This window comes from Raphanus sativus, chromosome 4, assembly GCF_000801105.2.
Source record: "Raphanus sativus cultivar WK10039 chromosome 4, ASM80110v3, whole genome shotgun sequence".
Lineage (NCBI taxonomy): Eukaryota > Viridiplantae > Streptophyta > Magnoliopsida > Brassicales > Brassicaceae > Raphanus > Raphanus sativus.
Window position 1 is genome coordinate 12,248,654 of NC_079514.1, and position 23,345 is coordinate 12,271,998.

At 34.7% G+C, this 23,345-nt stretch overlaps 3 protein-coding genes across 3 annotated transcripts; 1 reads left to right on the forward strand and 2 right to left on the reverse strand.

The window, feature by feature from the left end:
* The first annotated feature begins 917 nt into the window (after positions 1–917).
* On the forward strand, positions 918–4,384 carry LOC108854265 (O-fucosyltransferase 27). The gene is made up of 9 exons (XM_018627790.2): positions 918–1,307; positions 1,719–1,803; positions 1,932–2,002; positions 2,074–2,162; positions 2,248–2,491; positions 2,571–2,774; positions 2,845–2,973; positions 3,062–3,612; positions 3,688–4,384. The coding sequence occupies exons 1-9, from the start codon at positions 1,107–1,109 to the stop codon at positions 4,160–4,162; spliced, it is 2,049 nt and encodes a 682-aa protein (XP_018483292.2). The 5' UTR covers positions 918–1,106; the 3' UTR covers positions 4,163–4,384.
* A 139-nt stretch (positions 4,385–4,523) lies between these two features.
* Positions 4,524–9,752, reverse strand: LOC108854264 (AUGMIN subunit 5). The gene is made up of 10 exons (XM_018627789.2): positions 9,064–9,752; positions 8,112–8,660; positions 7,677–7,818; positions 7,315–7,488; positions 6,930–7,139; positions 6,653–6,838; positions 6,167–6,326; positions 5,432–5,627; positions 5,217–5,349; positions 4,524–4,999 (listed from the first exon to the last, which is right to left on the reverse strand). Exons 1-10 carry the CDS (start codon positions 9,525–9,527, stop codon positions 4,883–4,885), a joined length of 2,331 nt encoding a protein of 776 aa, XP_018483291.2. The 5' UTR covers positions 9,528–9,752; the 3' UTR covers positions 4,524–4,882.
* A 3,713-nt stretch (positions 9,753–13,465) lies between these two features.
* On the reverse strand, positions 13,466–17,528 carry LOC108852853 (truncated transcription factor CAULIFLOWER A). Its single transcript, XM_018626330.2, is given in 9 exon segments — positions 13,466–13,772; positions 13,895–14,022; positions 14,154–14,195; positions 14,419–14,460; positions 14,630–14,655; positions 14,658–14,728; positions 14,853–14,917; positions 15,044–15,122; positions 17,068–17,528. Coding segments are annotated over 9 exon segments (747 nt in total). The 5' UTR covers positions 17,253–17,528; the 3' UTR covers positions 13,466–13,663.
* Between the last annotated feature and the right edge of the window lie 5,817 nt (positions 17,529–23,345).

Sequence of the window (23,345 nt, forward strand, 5' to 3'; positions counted from 1 at the left end):
ATCCGGCTGATAGGTGATAGTAACTATGAAGAGGGTTTACAGTCAGGAGCGGACGTACGTCAACGGAAACAGGGTAAACTATATCCCCGACTTGTGATTTTTGGTGTTGTGTCAACTAAATTTTTTGCTGAATCTGCCGCTGTCTAAAGATTTGGTTCTCAACAAGAAGCTAAACACTACAGGAAAAAAGAAAGGAAACGAATTATTTAGTTCTTTGATATTTTTCAATCTAGTTTTTTTAATTCTTTTAAATTCAAAGCCTTACACATATGTAGCACTATAATATAAAACAGTTGTCTTGGATATAAAATAACATTCATTAAAAATGGAAATATATAATTTTTTTTTAAAAACAGGGCACAGGGCGAAAAAATTAAGTTTAGCATCTTATTTTATTTGTTATATTTCAAAAGATGTGCTCATTTGATATCATACGCAAAACTCCCAAGTATTTGTCAAACCAAAAAATTGAAATACAAATTGTCACAGACGAGAAAACATAATTTGCCACCACATCTCCCTCCATCAACTCGTTTTCCACACCAAAGTGGACGATATCACAAGAGAAGACAATCACCCATCCATAGATATTATGTTTTACAAATCATGACGTTTATCGTTTATCGCTTTAACACAATGCTTGATGTAAACCAACTCCACTAATCAAAAAAAAAAACTTGTCTTTTAGCAGAATAAATTCCCACCCATTTTGAATTTTTTTTGGTATATATATATATATATTGGTCAGAAGTTGAATCATCCACTAGCTCCAAACGCAAATTTTGTAATAATATTATAGAACCGGACTAAGCTTTCCGGTTTAAGAAAGAAAAAAAACATCCTCGGTTTAAATAAGCGAGAAGCACGCGCGAAATAAGCGCGTTGGGGAAAACATAAACAAAATAAAAAAGTAAAAAGATTCAATGTAAGAAGACTTTTCAGAGAGAGACCAAACAACCCATTGTCCGATCAACACCGATCTACTTCACCAGACATGTGCTCACACGTGTCTCTTTCAACTCCGATTCGAACTTTTCTTCGACTCTAGTAGTCTTATGTTTACTAGAAGAACTTAGTTTTAATCGAGTGTAGTAAGTAAGTGAGAGATGAAGGGAGAAGGTAAAGTGTTCTTCTTGAAGTCTCGCATGAAATGGATTGGTCTCGTCGGTCTCGTCTTGTCTGCTCTCTCTCTCCTCGTCCACTTTCTTCTCGCCGGATTCACTGATGACTCCATCTCCGATTACTCCATCCCTGTCACTCTCTTCTCCTGGAGACCCGTCTTCGATAATCCTAGATTCAACCGACATGTAACACTCTCTCTCTCTCTCTCTCTCTCTCTCTCTCTCTCTCTCTCTCTCTCTCAACACTCTGTTTCTTTTGATCTGTTTTTCTCAAGTGTGGATCTCCATTGTTGATTTAAAAGAGAGAATCTTTATTAATTTTTCTCAAGTGGGGCCATTCTTCGTTTTTTTTCACTGGAAACTCAAACATCTTCTTTCCAAAGATAATATAGAAATCGTTTTTATGTTTTGCTTTCCTTAAAAAAGTTGCAACCTTTGTGTTTGTAGCAATAATAATAACTCTCTATTGCCTTTCTTGGTTTTGAATGTTTTTTTTTTTGTTTAGACATTGGACAAATATTAGCTTATTTATGTCTACTCTTGTGTTGTTTAGCTTTTTGATCTTGGAACTTCCTTTTTCATGTATGTTGCTTGCAGACTCCACTGTACAGAAGACTCTGGGGTCCAACGAGGCATGTGGAGTCATTACTTCCCTATCCTATTCCAAGAGGTTACCATTCAGGTTTGCTTTTTTTTTTTTAGCTAAATCCATGTTTCCCTTCCTACATTGTCTGATCTGGAACTGAATCTTTGAGATTGTGTTCTTTTGGGGTTTAAGTATCTCACTGTGTTTATTTTTGGTGGTAACAGATCCACCGGCAAGGACAAACGGTTTTGTTTTCGTTAGAATACAAGGTGGTTTCCATGAGATTAGAAACTCGGTAAGAACAAGAAAGATTCATATCATCTTGACACTTCTCATGGATTTTAACTTTTTGGTCATGTTCTGTAGATTCCTGACGTTGTAGCTGTTTCACGGCTACTTAATGCTACTCTGGTTATCCCTGAGATCCAATCAACAACCAGCAGCAAAGGGATTAGGTTCGGACTTGAAATCACTATGATTGATTGATTTAGTTCTTTGCTCTAGTTTTCGTTGTTGATACATTTGTTGCTTAACGAGCAGCTCACAGTTTAAGAGCTTTGCATATCTATACAATGAAGAGCACTTCATGACTTCTCTTGCAAATGACGTTAGAGTTGTTAAAACTCTCCCCAAGAATCTCAAATGGGCTAGAAGAAAGAAACAGATCCCTTCCTTTAAAGTCTCTTACGGATCTTCTCCTTATTACTACTTACACCATGTTCTCCCTGTTCTCATTAAACACTCTGTCGTTGAACTAGTTGTCCCTAACGGTGGATGCTTACAAGTAACAAAAAAAAAAAAACTCCCATCTTCTAAACAATTACTTCTCTACAGTATTAATCATTGATTGATTTGTTATGTAGGCTATACTTCCTACTGATCTTGAAGAGTATCAGAGGCTGCGGTGTAGAGTTGCTTTCCAGGCCTTGCAGTTTAGGAAAGAGGTTCAAGAACTTTCCACCAAAGTATTGCAAAGACTGAGACCTTTGGGAAGACCTTTCATCGCCTATGATCCAGGGATGACAAGAGAAGCTTTGGCTTATCATGGCTGTGCTGAACTTTTCCAGGTACTTTGATGTTTTATGTACAGTTTGGGCTCTTCATAGTATGTTGCAACTTACATGTCGCTACGTAAAGGATGTTCATACTGAGCTGATTCAACATAAACGAGCTTGGATGATTAAACGTGGGATCGTCAAAGGGAAACTCTCTGTAGACTCAGCTGAGCAACGCCTCCAAGGCTTATGTCCTTTGATGCCAGAAGAAGTAAGCAAGAAAAGTATTAAGTTATTTAATAAATCCAAAAAAGTATTTAAGTATTGAATGCTTTTGGACCTCTCTTTCACTCTCTCAGGTTGGTATTCTCCTACGAGCTTATGGATACTCATGGGACACAATCATATACGTAGCCGGAGGAGAGGTCTTTGGCGGGCAGAGAACGTTGATTCCGTTACACGGCATGTTTGAGAATGTAGTTGACAGGACTTCTCTTAGTACTGGATGGGAGCTTGCTAAAATGTATGGTCGTGAGTCGAAACATAAAGACATCAGACCAAAAGCACCTCCTTCGGTGGAGGAAGAAACCAAACATGACTCGTCGAAGAGCGTAAGACAAAGGCCTCAGCCTCTTCCTCCTCCACCAGCTAGACCAAAGTACTACAACATTGAAGGTTGGTGGGGTTGGGTGGCTGAGAGTGACAATGAGCCTGAGAACACGGTTATTGAGCTGAGAACCAATGCTCACAAGCTGTTGTGGGAAGCGATTGATTACGTTGTGAGCGTTGAAGCTGATGTGTTCATCCCTGGTTTTGATCGTGATGGGAAAGGACATCCGAGTTTTGCTAGTTTGGTGATGGGTCATAGGCTTTATCAGTCTGCTTCTGCTAAGACATTTAGACCAGACAGGTGATGTAATGAATGTTTATCATACTTATAGATTATGTTTTAGTGATTTTAACGTTTTGATTATTATGCTTGCAGGAAACAAACTGCAATGCTTTTGGAAGAGATAAGAGACCATATGTATGAGGCGAATCAGACTTGGATAACATCTGTTAGGAAGCTTCTCAAGAGAAGTATACTTGAGGGTCTAGTGGAATCTTCTAAAAGATCAAAAGCCTTTAGTTTTCTTTCGCATCCTGTACCTGAATGTTCTTGCATTAAGCGGGAACATAGAGTTATAAACGTCTCACTGGTTGAAGCGGATCTTGGGGTGACACACCGTTGTCCGCAAGGGATGGATGGTGTTGTTAAAAGATCAAAGGATAATAATAAGAATGCAGAGAGAGAAGAGGATCTTGATGAAGAGGACTTGTCTTCTTCAGGGTTGTTCTTTGGTCACAAGGGAAGTGGAGGGAGCAGTAATAGTAACAATGAGACTGTAAATTCTGAAGCTAACAACAAAGAGGAAGGGCAGCTTGAAGATCAAGAAGAGCTTGAGGGTGGTGAAAGATAAGAAGCTCGAGAACTTGAATTGGTTTTTTGATTGAAAATGCAATAGCTTGTTAGACAAACGAGCAAGTCCTAGGTACACCACCAAGTAGATCTAACTAGGAAAGCTCACTTCTTGGGTTGCAGTATTTTCCATCTTTTCTCAAAATTAGTTTGTAGCCACTGGTTATTAGGTTGGTGTATTAGAAGAGACATCTTTTTTGGTGATCAATTTTACAACAGTTCAGTGTGTGTTTAAGTGACTTCTATGAACATAGTTCTACTGTAACATGATCTCAGAGGCAAAGTTGGATGGTTCAACTCTATACCATTGTCGTCACTGTGGAATACTGCAAGTGTGTACATGAGTAACAGAGAGCTGAATCTGTCATAAAACACTCAATTCTTGTAAGATCTCATGAAACTCTGATACAAATACAAAACGAGTATGCGTAAAAACAATAACCAAACCGCAAAATACAAAGCGAGGCCCTTTGCAAACCAATAACCATAATCATAACCAAAAAACAATGCTAGAAACAGAAAGCAAGACTAATCATACAGTGGATCGTTTTTATGGAGGAGGGTACTGTTTTATATACACATTGTACCTTGGTGAATCTTTGTAAAGTCTGGGAACGAATGTTTCCCAGAGACTTATGCTAAATACCCTCTCGTTTTTTGTCTTCCTCGGAGCAACCGCAAACTTCAAATTCGACTCTCATAGATATTTATTTCTTCATCCTTAACGTAAAAGGCAATAGGATGATTTCACATGGTTATGCCAGGCCGCAACGTTTTGCCCGTCTACCGTGACCCAGTCCACAACAGTTGCAGCAGGTTGTTCGTACCATTCGTCCAGCTGCATTCAAATACCAACATAATGCTGTTTATTACCCCATTCATTCCTTAGTGTGTTTAAACTATATTTATTTTGTAGTAACCATGTCCAAATCACTAGGAACCACCCAGCACCTTATGTCATAGAGCAAGAATGGCTTAATCGATGGGGGTAAGAGAATAGTATCATAATAATAATAACAGTGAGCTTAATATAGTGAAAGGAGTTAGTTGCCTACCAAACCCCACACGTGTTTGCAGTGCTCCAAGGAAGCTTGAGCATCCAAGACCGCAGTCTTGAGCTCAGGCAACCATTTCTCTGTTATTGTATTATCTTGTTCCGTGGCAAGATCTAAGCAATGCTTAGTTGTCCTGCACATTGTATTCTCGCATAAAGAATAGATCAAGCAGAAAAGTAACGGTGCATCATCCGCACGATAGAAGCAGGACTTACCTTTCATATTCTTGCTGGGCATGGTAAGCATGACTTAATAGAGCACGACCACTTTCAACTAAATCTTGACGTATATCCACCAAGTTTATAGCCTTTGCTAAATCTTCCAACACACATGCCTCAGAGCCACGGAGCCTCAAGCAGAACTCAAGAGACTCTAATACTGATGCCAAACTTGCGTCTGAACCCTCCACACCTTTATATATGGCAAGAAAATTGGTTACAGAAAACTCTACTTGTAAAGCCGCAACATGCATGTCCTACAGATGCTTGAGTTTTTCATGCAATCTTTTACATTATTGCACTACATCTCATTAAATCCACAACACGAGAACAATGCAGGTAAAGGGATAAGATACAGCCATTTAAGTAGGTAGTGAATAATAAGACCATCTCCAATGTATTTTGCTATTTTCACCTCTAAAATAGAGAAACTCTATAATAGAGGTGGGTATGCTCCAATGTATTTCTCTAAAATAGCAATCTCTATTTTGTAGAGTAAAAAATAGAGGAAAGCTATTTCTTCCTCTATAAATAGAGGAAAATATAGAAATCTCTATTATAGAAGAAGAAATATAGGTGGGTTGGAGCATTTTCACCTCTAAATGCTATTTTAGAGGTGAAAATAGCAATGGGTTGGAGATGCTTTTTCACACCTTGAATTTTGGCCATCAAAATCATTTTTGCAAGGGATTCGCTATTCAGTGTCTGCAAAAGGGGGAAAAAGAGACTCACCCGCAGGATATTGCAGGGCAGCGGAAATGCGGCATATAGAAGGAATTGCGGATGGATCTCTTGCACCAGCTCTTGCAGTCAACAAAGCAGCATTCTTCTCAGCTGAGGCAACAGCTTCAGGTCCTGTTGACCCATTAGCCCCCATAGACTCCAGAAGGGCCTGATTAAGAAACAGAGAGATAGATATGAACTTGATGGTAGCAGTAACATTCACGTTTGCTAAAATAAAACAGCATGGAACCTAGTTATAACCATTCCACAACAGCAATGAAACAAACAAAAACCAAATGAACAAACAAAAACCATGAATTGATCAATTTACACTATGCTTCATTAATATAAAAATCGCAGTTGAAAGAATCCTTGTATAGGTAACCACCATTTTCAATTTGTAACTTTCAGTTCATCCAAATAATATCTCTCTGGTTCTGTGTGATATATGTCTTATAGATTGTTATCCCACAGACGCGGGGAGAAAGTACAGACCTGCGGAGTTGCTGGAAGCATATAGAGGGTGTTATCAGGACTTTGGAAGAAAGCAGATACTTCTTTCTCAATGAAATCTTTAGCATTCTTCGAAATGTCTGCAACAACCTCACTAGCTGGAATAATAGTGGCCATTGCGTATTCCCTTGCCGCTAGTGGCTGCTGACTCCAGAACGCAGCAGCATCCTGAGCCAAAATCGGTTCATCACAAAGAGTTGTTAAGCCAATCGCAATTAACATGTTTACACTTCAATAACAATATTAACTTGAATATTACCATGTTGGCCTTGAGAAGAGTAGTATATATGGTTTCAAGTTCGGATCTGCGAGCATCGAATTCTTCAATTTTCTTCCACTTCTGTTTTAAGGAATGTTCAGCTTCTTTTCTTTCAGCGGATAATTTATTTAGTCGTTGTATTTCAGATATCAATGTATTTAAGCTAGCCCTCAAACCAGCAGCTTCTCGTTCCTTGCCCCATACATCCAACTGCCAAGAATATATAATTAACTCCGGTGTTGCTAAACATAAGAGTATCAGTTGCACAACCATTAATGACAAAGGTAAGGTGGAGAGAACGTCTCTTAGAGAACTGGAAGAAGATGCATATATTGATTAACTCAAATCACAGGAAGTTGGAAACCAAGGAGTATCTGGCATTTACCTCCAATTGCCTAAGATTTTTAACATTCTGTGACGTTCCTCCACCAAGTGAATGTGAAGAAACTGCGTCAGCGTTTCCATGCAAACGGTTTTTAAGTTTCTGACATAAAACCCGAGCTTCTGCGGCCTTGTTTAGTGCATCTTCAGTTCCCAAAAATTGTTGCACATGTGCTTTCTGAATACAAGCATGATTGCAAGATGAGATAAATGGATTATACAGTGTAACAATATTTAAATGCATCGGCTGGCCAAAAACCAACCCAATAGCCATTGCTGAACAAAAAGCCTGAAATATTCTTTCTACACGTTATATGCTGAAAATATCTAGAAAGAAACAAAAAGGAATCAGATAAGGAGAGCAACCTGCCGTTCAAGGAGCTGGTTGTTTGATCCTTTGGAATTAGTATCTGTGGGTATCTTCCCATTACCATTAAACTGATAACTTAATGGCGAGCTTACATCAGAAGAAGAAATCTCCATTACCCTGTTGTTTTCGTACTTATACCTGTAGAATAGGTTGATATCAAATAGCTTTCATCAGCTAATCAATACACTGGAACATGACTTTCAGAGGGTACATATATTTCATTCTGTAAAAGCAGCCCATGAACAGCCTAATGAAAGTTAGCTGCAAACGACTAAGACTAAGTAACTATCACTTTGCATAATAAGTTGCACCATCTCCTCAGCATTTTAAAAAAAAAATCAGTATAAATAGCAAGCAAGGTGCCTTCCAGTGAATCAAACCCAGCTAAAACAGAATTGAGAAGACGCATAGTAAGGGAAAAAGAAAGGCACCTCAATGTTTCAGCATCAGCTCTGATATCAACCTTCTCAATCTCCTTGGATATAAGGGTCTTAAGGCGCAAAGTGTGTGCAGCAATAGCCTGAAGGAGTAGAGGAGGACTACTCAGACAGTTCACTATAACACCTCTCATCTCATCAGATATCTCTCCATCATATTCAAAACTCAGCTTGGCAGTCTCCACCTCAGGATGCGAATGGATCCCGCTTCCTTCGTAAGCAGGGAAAGAGCTACATATCCTGTCAACCATGTGCGACGCAAGCCACTCGCAAGCTCTCCTGATACTCCGCTCCCGCGTCGTTTCCACGAGAATGACATCATCCGCCTGCGACTTACTACTCCCTCTCACGGAGGAATAAACAGCTTCCCTCTCACCGTTACCGCTGAGCTTGCTCGACAAATCACTCGCACAATCCAAACTCGACCTCTGCGCATTCCTCGCTTGATTAACATAAACTTGCAACCTTTTGTGATACTCCGCAAATATCCTCGCTGCTTCGTCACATTGCTGATCATAACCTTCCAGCATCACTTGCTTATGCCTAACAAAAAAAATAAAAATAAAAAAAAAACAAACATGAATAATAATACTTCAGACAATGGATATGACCATTGAGACGGACTGCTCGGATTTAGTGGATATGACCACAAATCCAATGGATTGGCCAATGTTCGCGACAGAGATCGAGATCTTCCCGAGACTTTAAGAGGATTTCGAGGATGTGAGGCTGTCTCATATTCCTCGAACCCGGAATACCCGAGCTGATGCCTTAGCAAAAGACGCAAGGACTCGAGGCCATATTTTTTTCCACATAGATCAGACCCGGGCAGACAGACCCGGGCAGACGGACATACTCGACCGATTGACCAACAGTTGATCTAGACTAGAAGGATAGCTGACAAAAAAAAAAAGAATAATAATAACTTCAGACAAAAAAACAGAACCTGTAATTAGCTCTCTCATCAAGCATCCTCTTCCTCTCAGCTTCCTCCCTCGAAACCTCAAGCATCCGAGCTTTAACCTCCTTCCTCTGCCTCCTCACAACGTTCCTCAACCTCTCCACCTCCTTCGCAGCCACCTCTCTCTCACGCAACGCAGCCTCTCTGCTCTCACTCTCACTCTCCCCACCAAAGCCCTTCTCTTTCCTCCTCCCTTTACCCTTACTCTCCGGATTAGCAACACCACCTCCACCGCCATGGACCGTGATGTTACGCCTAATGCTCTCGACAGTCTTCTCGGACTTGGCTCGGTTCATCAGAAAACTCCAAACGGGGATCATGTTCCCTCTGCAAATCTTCCTGATTGCGTCGACGGACGGCACGTGGGACTTGCTCCGGTAACCCATCTCCTTCTGGAGCCATTCCAGTATGGCTTCTGGGGTTGGAGCTGAGCTCGATGCGCTCTGCATTTTTTTTTTTTTTTTGATTGTGTTAAAGGAGGAGACTTTTTAGGTTTCGACGAGTGTTGGCATTTGGAAGGGGAGTGCGATGTTAGGGTTTTTTGAAATCGTCTGCGATTGATTTGAGATAGATAGAGAGAGAGGGGACGAACAGATCTGGGAACGATAGAGAGAGAGATTTCGAAAAATGGTATCTCTCACTCTGTGTTCTCCAGATTTGAATTGAAAACGAGTCCGGGGCCTATGCCGGGTCCAGGTTCGGGTCAAACCGTTAATCGATTGAGATGTTGATAGCGCGAAACAAAATTATGGGGTTAAGTTTTAAGTTTCGAAATAAATGCAGGGGTTTACTGAGAAATTCTATTTCCTGCGGGGTTGGTGGTATCGTTCAAGTGGGTTCAACTGCACTGCCCTGCGGTTTCAAGAGTTACAAAACATATACTGTACATATATGGTATATGTATAGACTTTTAAAATAAAAATAAAAGATTAACAAAATTATCTACGTGATGGTTAAAATTCTGAGCTAATTACCAAATCAAACATTGTAAAAAGAAACTTTCTAACAGTAAAGAACTCCACTATCCCTAAATTCATGGCACGATTCAAACTGTTTGGTATCCTATATAATTATCAATTAACAAATTACCTTTTGTATGTGTTTTTTCTTTTTTTCTTTATCGTTTTTTATCTCTTCATCATTTTTCTTTGGGTTTTGACTGCAACAGCAACAAAGATCGAAATAATTGTATGACTATTTTTTATTCAGATTTATTTTCTCTGCTTCTCAGAGTAATACTATCTATCCTTTTTGTATAACTTACCTTGAAGTTTCCTTTATATAGATTATCCGTAGATAGATGAAGGGACAACAAGATTGCACAAATTTGAAAATTAGATAGTGGAAATACTCAGGTATATATTTTCTACATTTTTCTTTCACTTAGCATGGGAAGCTTTAATATTACTGAAACTTTTTCTGTTAGTTTTTTGACATTGTGGATATAGGGTAAAAAAAGACTAACTCATCTTGGCATAAAGAACTTGAAGATGGTATACAAAGAGTCATGTCTGGACGAGATTAAGGTAATATTGTTAATAGAGGTGTTTTTACTTATTGCTAATAGAGATATTTAGCTTATTGTCGCTATAAGTTGATATAGTTCCCTAAATATATTATCCACAATATATGTTTTTGCAAGTACAAATTAATAGTCTTCAATATATTTTGGTATTCAGGAATAGTGTTAGTACATTTTTAACCAAGAAACGTAATACTAATACATATTTTTTTTTACCCGTACGTAGTACGGGCCCAAATACTAGTTACTATTAACAGTGGTACAGTGCGGAACGGTTGAAAGCATTCGAAGCCATGAAATGCTGATGATTAACGACATGAATTCTTAAGTTTTATCGTTAAAAAATAATAAAAACTCTTTCAAAAAAAAAATAAAAAGAAACAAAAGAAGAATTCTTAAGTTTAAAATGGAGGAATAACACTTAAGAATCAGACGATTAGAATATCTATATACAAAAAGTTTTTGGAAACTTACACAATTTTCAAAATACTGAACAAAATTTCGGCAATTTTCATAAGAGTATTGCACAATTGTTGTTTGTAACACATACAATATATACTGTATTGTTTCGATATGTTTTTCTTTTGAAACAAAACCTAACTTGTTTCATATGTTTGCTGAAACTTTGACAAGTTTTTGGAAAAATTTCTCAAAATTCTTGGAATTTTACATGTTTATCAAAATTTTCATATATAAACTTTAAATTGTAAAAACTGAATCTAACCTCGTCATCTTATATTCTAATTGCTATTGCTATTTTAATTTTTTTCAAAACTTGAAAAAAATAAAAAATAAAAAAATAAATAATTTTTTAAAAAACTTGTAAACTTGCACACACAAAAAAAACCACACCGGATGATTTAGTGGTAAGGGAAACATGGAAAGATCCGCATTCGAATTAAGCCCATGATACTAAATCTATATGGCCACCTAGATATGAGATCATGTTTTAAGCCTTATTTGAATATCTGAATTGAGCACCACCCTTTAAAAATTATTCTAGACTTCTCTATGAGTTTTTTTTTCCGTCAATGGATTTGAATTATTAAAATGAACCAAGCCCAAACGGATCAAAGTCCGGTTACAACACAACCATACAAAAGCCCACAGAAACACCGGGCTAACTACAAAAAAGCCCGCAGGCCAAACAGATTACAACTGTCTAAAGGCCCACCAACGTTACCCCATCACCAGGGTCCGGCACGTGCACCGACAGGAAAGCAGGAAGCAAAACGCGTGGATAGATTACTCTCTCTCTCTCTCTCTCTCTCTCTCTCTCTCTCTCTCTCTCTCTCTCTCTCTCTCTCTCTCTCTCTCTCTCTTCTCTCTCTCTCTCTCTCTCTCTCTCTCTCTCTCTCTCCCTCTCTCTCTCTCTCTCTCTTCTCTCTCTCTCTCTCTCTCTCTCTCTCTCTCTCTCTCTCTCTCTCTCTCTCTTCTCTCTCTCTCCTCTCTCTCTCTCTCTCTCTCTCTCTCTCTCTCTCTCTCTCTCTCTCTCTCTCCTCTCTCTCTCTCTCTCTCTCTCTCTCTCTCTCTCTCCTCTCTCTCTCTCTCTCTCTCCTCTCTCTCTCTCTCTCTCTCTCTCTCTCTCTCTCTCTTCTCTCTCTCTCTCTCTCTCTCTCTCTCTCTCTCTCTCTCTCTCTTCTCTCTCTCTCTCTCTCTCTCTCTCTCTCTCTCTCTCTCTCTCTCTCTCTCTCTCTCTCTTCTCTCTCTCTCTCTCTCTCTCTCTCTCTTCTCTCTCTCTCTCTCTCTCTCTCTCTCTCTCTCTCTCTCTCTCTCTCTCTCTCTCTCTCCTCTCTCTCTCTCTCCTCTCTCTCTCTCTCTCTCTCTCTCTCTCTCTCTCTCTCTCTCTCTCTCTCTCTCTCTCTCTCTCTCTCTCTCTCTCTCTCTTCTCTCTCTCTCTCTCTCTCTCTCTCTCTCTCTCTCTCTCTCTCTCTCTCTCTTCTCTCTCTCTCTCTCTCTCTCTCTCTCTCTCTCTCTCTCTCTCTCTCTCTCTCTCTCTCTCTCTCTCTCTCTCTCTCTCTCTCTCTCTCTCTCTCTCTTCTCTCTCTCTCTCTCTCTCTCTCTCTCTCTCTTCTCTCTCTCTCTCTCTCTCTCTCTCTCTCTCTCTCTCTCTCTCTCTCTCTCTCTCTTCTCTCTCTCTCTCTCTCTCTCTCTCTCTCTCTCTCTCTCTCTCTCTCTCTCTCTCTCTCTCTCTCTCTCTCTCTCTTCTCTCTCTCTCTCTCTCTCCTCTCTCTCTCTCTCTCTCTCTCTCTCTCTCTCTCTCTCTCTCTCTCTCTCTCTCTCTCTCTCCTCTCTCTCTCTCTCTCTCTCTCTCTCTCTCTCTCTCTCTCTCTCTCTCTCTCTCTCTCTCTTCTCTCTCTCTCTCTCTCTCTCTCTCTCTCTCCTCTCTCTCTCTCTCTCTCTCTCTCTCCAAACGCTAGACTTCTCTATGAGTTTAGATATCCAAGATTTTTTAAAAAAAATATCTACTTTCTGAATCTTAACATACGTCTTTCTCTTTTGGTTCTTGTTTCTATTTTAATATTTTCATTGTTTTTTTTGAAAATGCATTTCAACATTTTTAACACAAAGAATGTCAAATAGAATTTTAATGTAAATTATTTACTTTTAATTCAATATTAATTGCAAATTTTATTAAGTCTGATAAATAATTTTTTTTGTATTAAATCTGATAAATAATTTTATTATCTCAAATACTAGATAATATTAATAAAAGCATAAAGGGTATATAGTATAATCCACTGATTTTTTTACAAAATTTTGACAAAGATATGACATAATGGTTTTTGTATCGTCATTTTGTTCACGAACCCCAACTCGCAAATTAATATAGCATGTTAATCACACAAATAAATTTACAAAATGTAAGCTACAATCATTAAATAAAATATACAAAATCACATTCGAGATACAATTTTAATAAATTCGTTTCGAAGTTTCAAACTTTAGGACATCTTACTTATGCTGGTTATTACAATGCCAGAACCGAAAATATTTCCTGATAGGTTTGGTTCTATTAATTAAACAGAGAAATTATAACAAACCAAGATGGCCTTTCGACCTCTATTCTCCAGTGAGCCGGGGCATCCAATGCGGCAATGTTGTATTCGTTGGTCGAATTATTAGAGTTCCACCATCTACTTCTCCAACTTCATTCCTTTGCGAGATGTTCCTACAAGTGACAGTAATTCATTCCATATTAGTATTCAATATCAACACATTCCAATGGTAATTTCATATATGTGTACGTAGCCAAGTAAAATCAATATATATAAATCTGAAAATTTTAAGTACCTAAGAGGTAAAGGAGGATTTGGAGATATAGGTCCGGGCAACGGGTGCGGTGGCTCACATGGTGGCGTTGCCAATGGGGCTAACCCTTGGCTGAGGTTTTGAGTCTCAATGTCTTCTCTTTGATCAACCTGCCAAGTTCGACACTAGTTATAGTAATTTCGTTTTGTATTTTTTTAGCATTCCAACATAAAATTCACATTAGATATATAGAATGGAAACCACTTATATATGTAATAAAAGATTATGACATCCGTTTCACCTTCTTTGTTAGCTGTTTCTTCAGTTCTTTGAGTTCCTTCTCCTATGCCAGCAAAAGAATATCGCACAGAGTTATATGAATTAAATTCGTTGGAGCTCAAGTGATCTAGATCTTAAATCTGGATTTGTGTTTCTTATATACAGTCCAAGCATTATGATTTGTTCAAACCAAATAGCCAAGAAAATACCGACAGGTACTCAAAGATGATTGCAAGGTACAAACCGATCGATAACAAAGACTAATTGTCTGTAAACCAGTATGTTACCTTTTTCTGGAGCTGCGCTATGGACTCTACCATGAGCTGGTTCTGTGCTCCCAAACCAAAACAAAGCTACATGATTAGAAATAGTATATCTATATTTCTGTGTATCTAAATGCATTCACATGTACACCGAACATTATTAGACGCACTTTTGTACAAATGATCCCTGCATACAAAATGAAAGATAATGTTTTTATGGATATACATAAATAACCTTTCTTGAGCGAGTTCTCTTCAGGAAGTATCAAGTTGCACTTCCAGACCCTGGAGCTCTCTGATACTTAGAGCATCTACCTCTTCTCCTTTTAAGTGCCTTGTTATGTGAAGTAAACAAATTAATAAATGAAGATACACTTTTATTATATTGGATAATATTAGAAACATGTGTAATTGATCTATGGATGAACCTTAGGTAAATTAAAAAAAAAAAATCTAACCTTAAGCTTCTTTGCATAGCATCAATCATCCTCAAGAGCTTCGAACATTCTGTTGAGCACTCACCCTACAAACAACAACAATAATTAGTCAAAAATAGTTACCCAAATTTGGCATGAACAGTTGTTCATCATTCATATATGCAATACTTATCTAACAAAAAAAATGTAGTATATGTTGATGTGCTTAAAACCTGTGAATCCAAACTTGGTGTAGGAATATTTTGACTGGCGAATGAACATCTCTCATATCGATCAAGAATGCTTTCCATGCTAACATCGTTTAATTAAACTTGAATGAATACAGCATACTGAACATAATGAATAATTATTTTTTTACTTTAGTGTGTATATATATACATTTCTATCACGCATATAATGTTTAGTGCTATATATTGAGAACATTCATATCTTCATTTCCATACATTTTAAATACTATATATTTATAGATTTAGTACATGATATTTATATTCGTCGAAGCGCCCTACTAATTTGAAAAGAGCACATGACCTTCAGTAAATGATTTCTCACAAACCTACTGTGGGTGAAGACTCAAAACCTAGGCATAAGTGACTAAGTAGCCTACACGCAGAGTTTAATCAAAGTGAAATCAAACGAGTTTAGTATGTCCTTTCTTATACTCAATACAACTGTACCACACACGGGATTTTATCACTATTTTACAGTATTCCTTAGACTAAAACAATAACTAAATTAAACTTCAAAAAATTTCTTACAACATTTTTGCAAGAATACTTATTTTTGGACATACTACTTAATGCTTAGAAGCTAGAAAAGTAACATCATCGGGGTATATACATTTTCATCATGTGAAGATCGAGGTTAGTCCTAGGTTGAACCAAGAAAAAGACAAAGCAAGGCACAAAGCTCCATGACAAAGGCTTGTCATGCTTCCAACAACATTTCACTGTATATCTTAAAGGTTTATCATATAACACAGTACCACATAATGAAATCTACTTTCATGTTACTATTAGTACAATCATGACTGAAGCACACGCTATTTATAGTAGATTTGGTTTCTCTATTTAGTAATTTTGGTGTACATTTAGATACTTTCAGTAAGAAATTCATCCCTATTGCACCAAATTTTATAAATATGTTCTTCCTATATTTAGTAGGATTACTTCTTTTTCTGGCAGTTAATTTACACTAATGAATGATAGCGTTTATCAAAAGATGAGATCTATTATAATTTACATGAACCTAGGACATTGGGATAATTTGAAAGGTGTCATCATAATACGTCTCTTCGTATTTTATTTTATTCTATTTTCGTGTTCGCTTGGACTACCATTCTAATTTGAGCTTAGCTAGATTATGCCAGTGCCAGATTGATTCAAAAAAAGACTTGCAATTTTACAATTCTGTTCATTTTTATATTGAATTTCTGATAAAATAACGACAACAAATTTAAATTTTCTTATGTTGTTAATTAGTGCCAAATGTTAAGTTAAAAGTTCAAACCCTTTTGTATTCATTACTGAAAGAAAAAAAAACATCAACCTAACGCAGGAAACCAAAAACTTCAATATAACGCACAAAACCCAGTAAAAAACTTCAATCTGACATGATCCTAATAGCCAAAGTAATCTACCTTTAAACATTGGATCTTCTCATTGGTCCAAATTAACCCTACAGGTGTGAACTAAAAAAAACTATTTTTAGATTTTAAATCAAATTTGCTCTTCAGCCTTATTTTTCCTATAAAATCTAATTTTCCGTAAGGTTGAAGAACAAAAACTCACACGTGAATTAATAGAAGTAAACTTATTTTTGTTTGAAGTTAGCACATAGAAGTAAACTTATTTTTTCCTATAAAATCTAATTTTCCGTAAGGTTGAAGAACTCCATGTTCTCAAACTTATGGTTTAATCACAAAAGCAAAATTATCTACTCACTTCTGTTAGTTGATTTATATAGGATACATAATATCTCACTTTTATATGTTCTTACCTAACTTAGAGATGCAAAAACTAATTAAGCAGATATAAACTCATCTATTTCAAGTTATCTCAGCCAAAGTTCAAATCAATCTCCACTAGCTAGAACCTACCACTTGCCTCAGTCTGTCAAAACATGACATATAAGCTGATATATATGTAGATAGATAAGAATATATATGCGGTCTTAAAAAGTAACCAGATAGTAAAATAAGGTTCGAAGTAAATTAATTAGTCGAGGAAGAAATTCGAACCTGGAACCAGCAGAGTACTCAAAGAGCTTGCCTTTTGGGGAGAAGACAATCAAAGCAACATCAGCATCACATAACACTGAGATCTCTTGAACTTTCTTCACCAAACCCGTTCTTCGCTTTGAAAATGTCACTTGTCTCCTTATCTTATTCTCGATCCGCCTTAACTGAACCCTTCCCCTTCCCATTTCTTCAAAAACTTCCTCAAGAAACCAAAAAAGTTAAAAGAAATAAGAAGGCCAAAAACCCTAGATTCTCTCTTATAAAGAAGAAAAGTAGAGATAGATAAAAAAAGTTACGCAAGGGGTTTATGTAAGTTTACATAAACATGGTGTATCAAAGGCATCTGAAGGAGAAAAAAAAAAAGAGAAAGTATCAAATGATACAATTAGGGAAAGTGGAAGCACAAAAATTTTCTATATGTTGTGGCCGTCCGAAATAGTCTTCGCTATTATTATTAGTTAATGGAATAATTCTTTAACTAAAATTTCTGGTTTTAATCGTACGGAGTTTGGCTAGTTCTAATTCAATATAAAACCTATAATTATCAAGATCAAAGTTCTATCAACAAATGCTGCGAATTCATTGGATCTTTTGACCATATGGTATAAAATATATGAATGGTGGATAAGAAGATACAAATAAAAAATATTAATAAATAACTTGACCTATCGCAATGTTAACCTCCACATGACAAAGAATCATTTGCGTTAACGACAAAATTTACAGTCCCTTAAATGGAATAAAAAGAGAAGATTTAATACATATATGAGAAGATCAACTAACAACTTACAAATATTTTGTTCAGAATGGTTTGCGTTATATTTACACAATTATATTTCATAATATAATATAGAAGTTTGTGAATGACAAAGACAATCTCCAGTCCACCTCTGTGTTCATTTTTATATTTTCTTAGAAATAGAAAACATATTATAAAAGTGGATTTTTTCTAATGCATGTATCTATAATAGAAGTTTTTTATTTAAAAAAGAAGTAAAAGTAGCATTACTCTATATTTTTCTATTCAAATAAAGAAAATATATTATAAAAACGTACATTAGAAGTGTTCTAAGAACATTTTCTTTTAGTTCAGTTGCACAACTACACTTCTTTAAAATAGGATAGCCTCAATTTGTCGTGAAATTAACTGCAAGAAACATATCCAAATTAAATCAAACATAAAAACCAAAAACTAATTCTTTTGGGACATGTCTATTCTTCTAATGAGAATTAATTTAAATGTACGGATTTCTGGATCAATAATTTTTAGTCATTAAAATAAATAAGGTAAAAATGTTCTATAACGATGCAATATACTAACCATACAAATAAATATGTTAGCATATATATAGCAAAGTTGCATGTATGTATACATGCCTAAAATGGTAAAACCTAGAAGAATTATGTGAAGTAAATAAGTCTAAGACTATCTAGTGAATCTCATTAACCAAAAAATTAACCTGTCGAGTTCTTTTTCTTCTAAGTTTACTAGATTTTTATTGACTCAAAATGTTATTATTAACAACAACAAAAATTCTCAGCATAACCAGTTACAATAACTAATCATTACCTAAAAAACGGTTTTCTCCAAGGCAACACAAAAACTCTATTTTATTGTGATTTCAGATTAAAAATTTTCTAATCCAACAGTAAAAATCCCACTATTTTAATGGAACATTATAATAGTATACCGAATTATGGTTGTACTATTCACCACATTAAACACTATTTACGTATTTTTAATAAAATATATAATTAAGTAAATGAAAATAAGAAAATAAATACATATGAAATAGTAAATTAAGTATTTATGATAAAATATTATATATATTTAAATAATTTATTAATTATTATTATAATGTTAATAGTAAATAATTTATTTTTAAAAAATTCTTATTGTAGTGTATTTTTATGGAATATAATTATATAGTAATAATGATGTATATTTTAACACTAAATAACAAAAAAACTTGTAATTTAATAATACAATAGTATAAAATAGTGTTTAGTATGAAGTTTGGTGTTGTGATTGGAGAAGAGTATTATTTTAACATTGAAATTACACAAATATAGTGTGAATTTATACTAAAATAGTATTATGTGCTTGAGATGTCCCGAGTAAATCATGTAGATATATGGATATATTTGAAGGTAACTATTTGTGTGTTATTTCTAGAGGTTTACTTTATGAATGGACGCTAGTTTAAGTAATGGGTACAAATAAAAATTTTAACTCTAACCTAATTTAATAAATTAAATACATTCAAAAATATTTCCTGTATTTCATAATATAATAAGACGTTTTAGAATTTTATGATCTTTCAAAATATAAAATGTTTTCATATTTAATACAAATTTTAAGTATATGATGTTTTACTACTGATTATATTATACCAAATTGGGCTGATGTTGTTATCAGAGGCGGATGCATGTATGGCGCTACAGGGCCACGTACTGATTTTTATGTTTTCTTTAGAAATTTAAGTTAATTTATCAAATATCATTAGTTTAGTGAAGAAAACTGTAAAAATATCCCCATCAACAATTGTTTTTCTGTAGTTTTTAGATCCTCCTCTGGTTACAATCTTCGAAAATAACTTTGAACAGAAAATCTAAGAAGATTGATCGTCACATAGAAGGCCAAACGATGGTAATTGACATACCAAAATGTATATTTAGGCACGTACTTTTATATAGATGTATATGAATGCATGGGACAATATATACATGTACATGTAGCCAACCCCTTAGGAGTACATATGTTGTTGTTAAATATATAAATAAATGCGATTGCCTATGTCTATGTATATATATTCTGAACGTTGATCCATTCCAAATTAATAATATGTTAGTTTGGGTTAATGCGATTTAGTACTAGATTAGTAATAAAAACTTGAACGCGATAGACCTTTCAAGGGTCACATTCAGTTGTGGTCCATTGCACTAAAATATAATAACATTTACTCACTTTTTTCTTTTGAAAATTCATATATTAAGCGATGAATGTGTACCATTACCAATTGCCGAAAGATGGTGTACTATTACCAACTTATATATCAAAGATTATGGGGACCATGACGCATGAATTAGGCTTCCAAATTGTACTAAACCCTAATATTCAAATCTCACGCTGAGCTATCAAAGGTTGGGGACCATCCGATTTCGCGGTCCGAGTAGTAAACAATTTTAAAGATAACTTATTTTTCTTGTCAGACAAGAAAAGTAGAAAAATTTCTATCATAAAATACGAAATAGATGTGTTTTCATTAGTGGGATTATAAGACATGGTTACTAGGATGATGGATGACATGCTTCTCGGGAACAACTAGTGTATATATAATATACATATATATTTGAAGAATCAAGTAGATGTGGTACCACAAATGTAGGCCAAAGGGGAACTCTTACACGATGTTGCAATTTCGAAGACAAGTAGTTTGTATATTGCAAATTGACCCTTTGATGAGATTTAGGGACATAGCTTTTTTTATTCCCAATGTTCTTTAGTTCTTACATATAAGTTTTTTCATGATAAGTTTTTTTGTCAACTTTTTTCATGATAAGTTAATGTGCCCTAAATATTTTTTTTTGTAATGGAGTTCCTACCACAAGTATATAAATCTCTACTCTACTCTCACTAATCTACATATATTTGTAAAATGGGAGTTTAAATTAGCTATAAAGATCCAAGAACGAATTGTATTGTGCAATCTGAACCATAGTCCCACAACGTTGACTAATAACAATAAAATTTTGAGATTAATCTGATTTTTTATCTTATTATATGAAATAGTAGTTGGATAAAAACCTAGCCATCTATGTAAGAAAATAAATAGGAAACTTAGCAGGACTGAAAATATGTACTTAAACTCGTCAAACTGAAAGTGTTGAGAAAATACGAAACTGAACTTGAAAAAATAGAACTTAAAATTCAACTGAAATAAATAAATGCATTTAAGGTTTGTTTAGTAATTATGTGAATAAATAAATTATAATTTTTAAAATTCATATTTAAATTTTTCGAACTTTAATTTTTATTTTCTAAACAAAAGTTATTTTTTCCTAATACAAGGAGATTTACACTAGGAAAAATCGACATAACTACGGTATTGCCACGAAAAAATTTGTAAGTACATAAAAGTTATATTTTCACCTAATCATCCACATTTTTAAAAAATACGATAACAGAAAACCCATGGTTGAAATGTGGTTAAGATAGTCATGATCTAGTTTGGACATAAAACTTAGCTCTCTTGACACAATCTAGCCACAAAATAACAATTGCTATATCTAGCCACAAAATTTTCGCATTAATTCTACGGCCACAATTTAAAAGCCACACTTTTGCCACAAAATTTTGTGGCTATATTAGTTTCTTATATACCCTCGATCCTAAACTTTAAAATTTTAGTTATATATCCTAAATACTAAATTCAGTTTCCAAATATAATATTTTCAAACTTTAAATCAAATATTATTTCTATAAATTTCATTCTAAATCTTAAATCTGAACGCTAAACTACGTACCTCAAATTCTATATCCTAAATACAAACTCCAACTATGATATTTTTATACTTTCTCCAGTCTTAAACCTATGATTCTAAACTTAATCTTTTATGAGCCTAATCTGAAATCACATACTTAGTCTTAAACATAAACCTTAAACCACATTCTTTAAACCATATATCATAAACTTTAATCATTAATTTTTAAATAAAATATATTTCATATAATATATATATATATATATATATATATATATATATATATATATATATCAAACTATATACAACACTTCAAATTTTAAATGAACCACTTCAAAAACAAAATTAAACCACACATCATATATAAACCCCACACCTAATTTTCCAAACAAAAAAATCATAAACCTTAAATTTTATATTTTAAACTTATAATTATCAAAATTAAATCATAAACTACAAAACCATAACTATAATCCTAAATTATGAAAGCTAATTATTAATCTTAAATGTAAACCCCAGACATTATACTCCAAATCCTAAAGCATAAAAATTATACATCAATTATTTACAAATAAAATCTTAACCTAAATCTAATATCCAGTAGTCATAAGAAGTTATAATTTAAAAAAAATCATAAACCCTAAATCTTAACCTTATTTTCAAACATTTAAAATCATTTATACATGTTTTTTTGCTTTCAAAAATAGAGAGTTTGTTTCTTGTTAATTCATTTACAAGGGTGTAGTTTGGTATTCAAATTTATCCTTGAACTACTCTGCAATTTCAAAATGTGATGTAGTATTTAAAGATCGAATCCATAGAAACTCGATTCGAACAATAAATTTCAGTATTCTAATTAAGCTAGACAAGCAAATAGAAAGCAGTAAACATCAGTAAACTAAATGGTTTGTGAGATATGGAGAAAGGCACTAGACGTAGAGAAATTCACAAGAAATTAAAATTGTAGATCAAACAATTATCAGAGTTTATGAAGAACAATTTTAGAACTCAAATCAAATCAATCAACTTTTGTTGCAGAGATTACCTACGCCTAATTCCTAGCATCTCAAATCTCAAATATCTTTGCATATTAAATCAGGTCAGATAAGTTCACTAAATTCATAAATAGATCTCTTTGCATATAGGTTTTTTGGCTCATCATTGATTAATTCAGGAAATCAATATGCTTTCGCATTTACGAATTATCCTAAAGTCTAGATTTCAGGTTGTTAATCCATATCTTGCATTAAAAACAATCAAGATGAAGAATAAAGATAAACCTAACAATTCATTTTAGCAATTCACCAGTCCTTTAAAAACCCTGAATATAACTGGTGGTTTACTCAGATATGATCAATGAAATACGTATTAAAATAAATTGCATTAAGATAAGAGTAAGAAATACTTCATCAAATTTTTAAGAAGTTCTGACTTATCTCTCCAAAACATTGTAAAAGTAAAATAAAGCGTAGTCTAAATAATGCCTTAAAAATGTTTATACAGATCAAACACATTTGAGATTCTTTTGCAATGGTGAAGATTTTTGGTCTTTTGTAATTATTTGAAACTTCATTAAAACATGTCGGTTTATTTGGTCAGTGTGAGTGTCTACCGACACAGTTTATGGTGTCGATCAATACCAACCGAAAATACATTCTCCGACTTGATATTTCCAGCATCACTTCTTTTCATGATTTAAAGTTCTTTAGAATTTCTAAAATGCTTTAAAACGTATATAAATCTGCAAAAGCTCTAAAATGACTCGAAATATAAAATACAAACTCTAAAATAGA

Coding starts and splice junctions, on each gene's coding strand:
- LOC108854265 (XM_018627790.2), top strand. CDS start 1,107: ATGAAGGGAGAAGGTAAAGTGTTCTTCTTGAAGTCTCGCATGAAATGG. Junction 1,308..1,718: donor ATCCTAGATTCAACCGACAT/GTAACACTCTCT, acceptor TGTTGCTTGCAG/ACTCCACTGTACAGAAGACT. Junction 2,003..2,073: donor TCCATGAGATTAGAAACTCG/GTAAGAACAAGA, acceptor CATGTTCTGTAG/ATTCCTGACGTTGTAGCTGT.
- LOC108854264 (XM_018627789.2), bottom strand. CDS start 9,527: ATGCAGAGCGCATCGAGCTCAGCTCCAACCCCAGAAGCCATACTGGAA. Junction 7,489..7,676: donor ACCAGCTCCTTGAACGGCAG/GTTGCTCTCCTT, acceptor GCTTGTATTCAG/AAAGCACATGTGCAACAATT. Junction 6,327..6,652: donor TGCTTCCAGCAACTCCGCAG/GTCTGTACTTTC, acceptor TTTCTTAATCAG/GCCCTTCTGGAGTCTATGGG.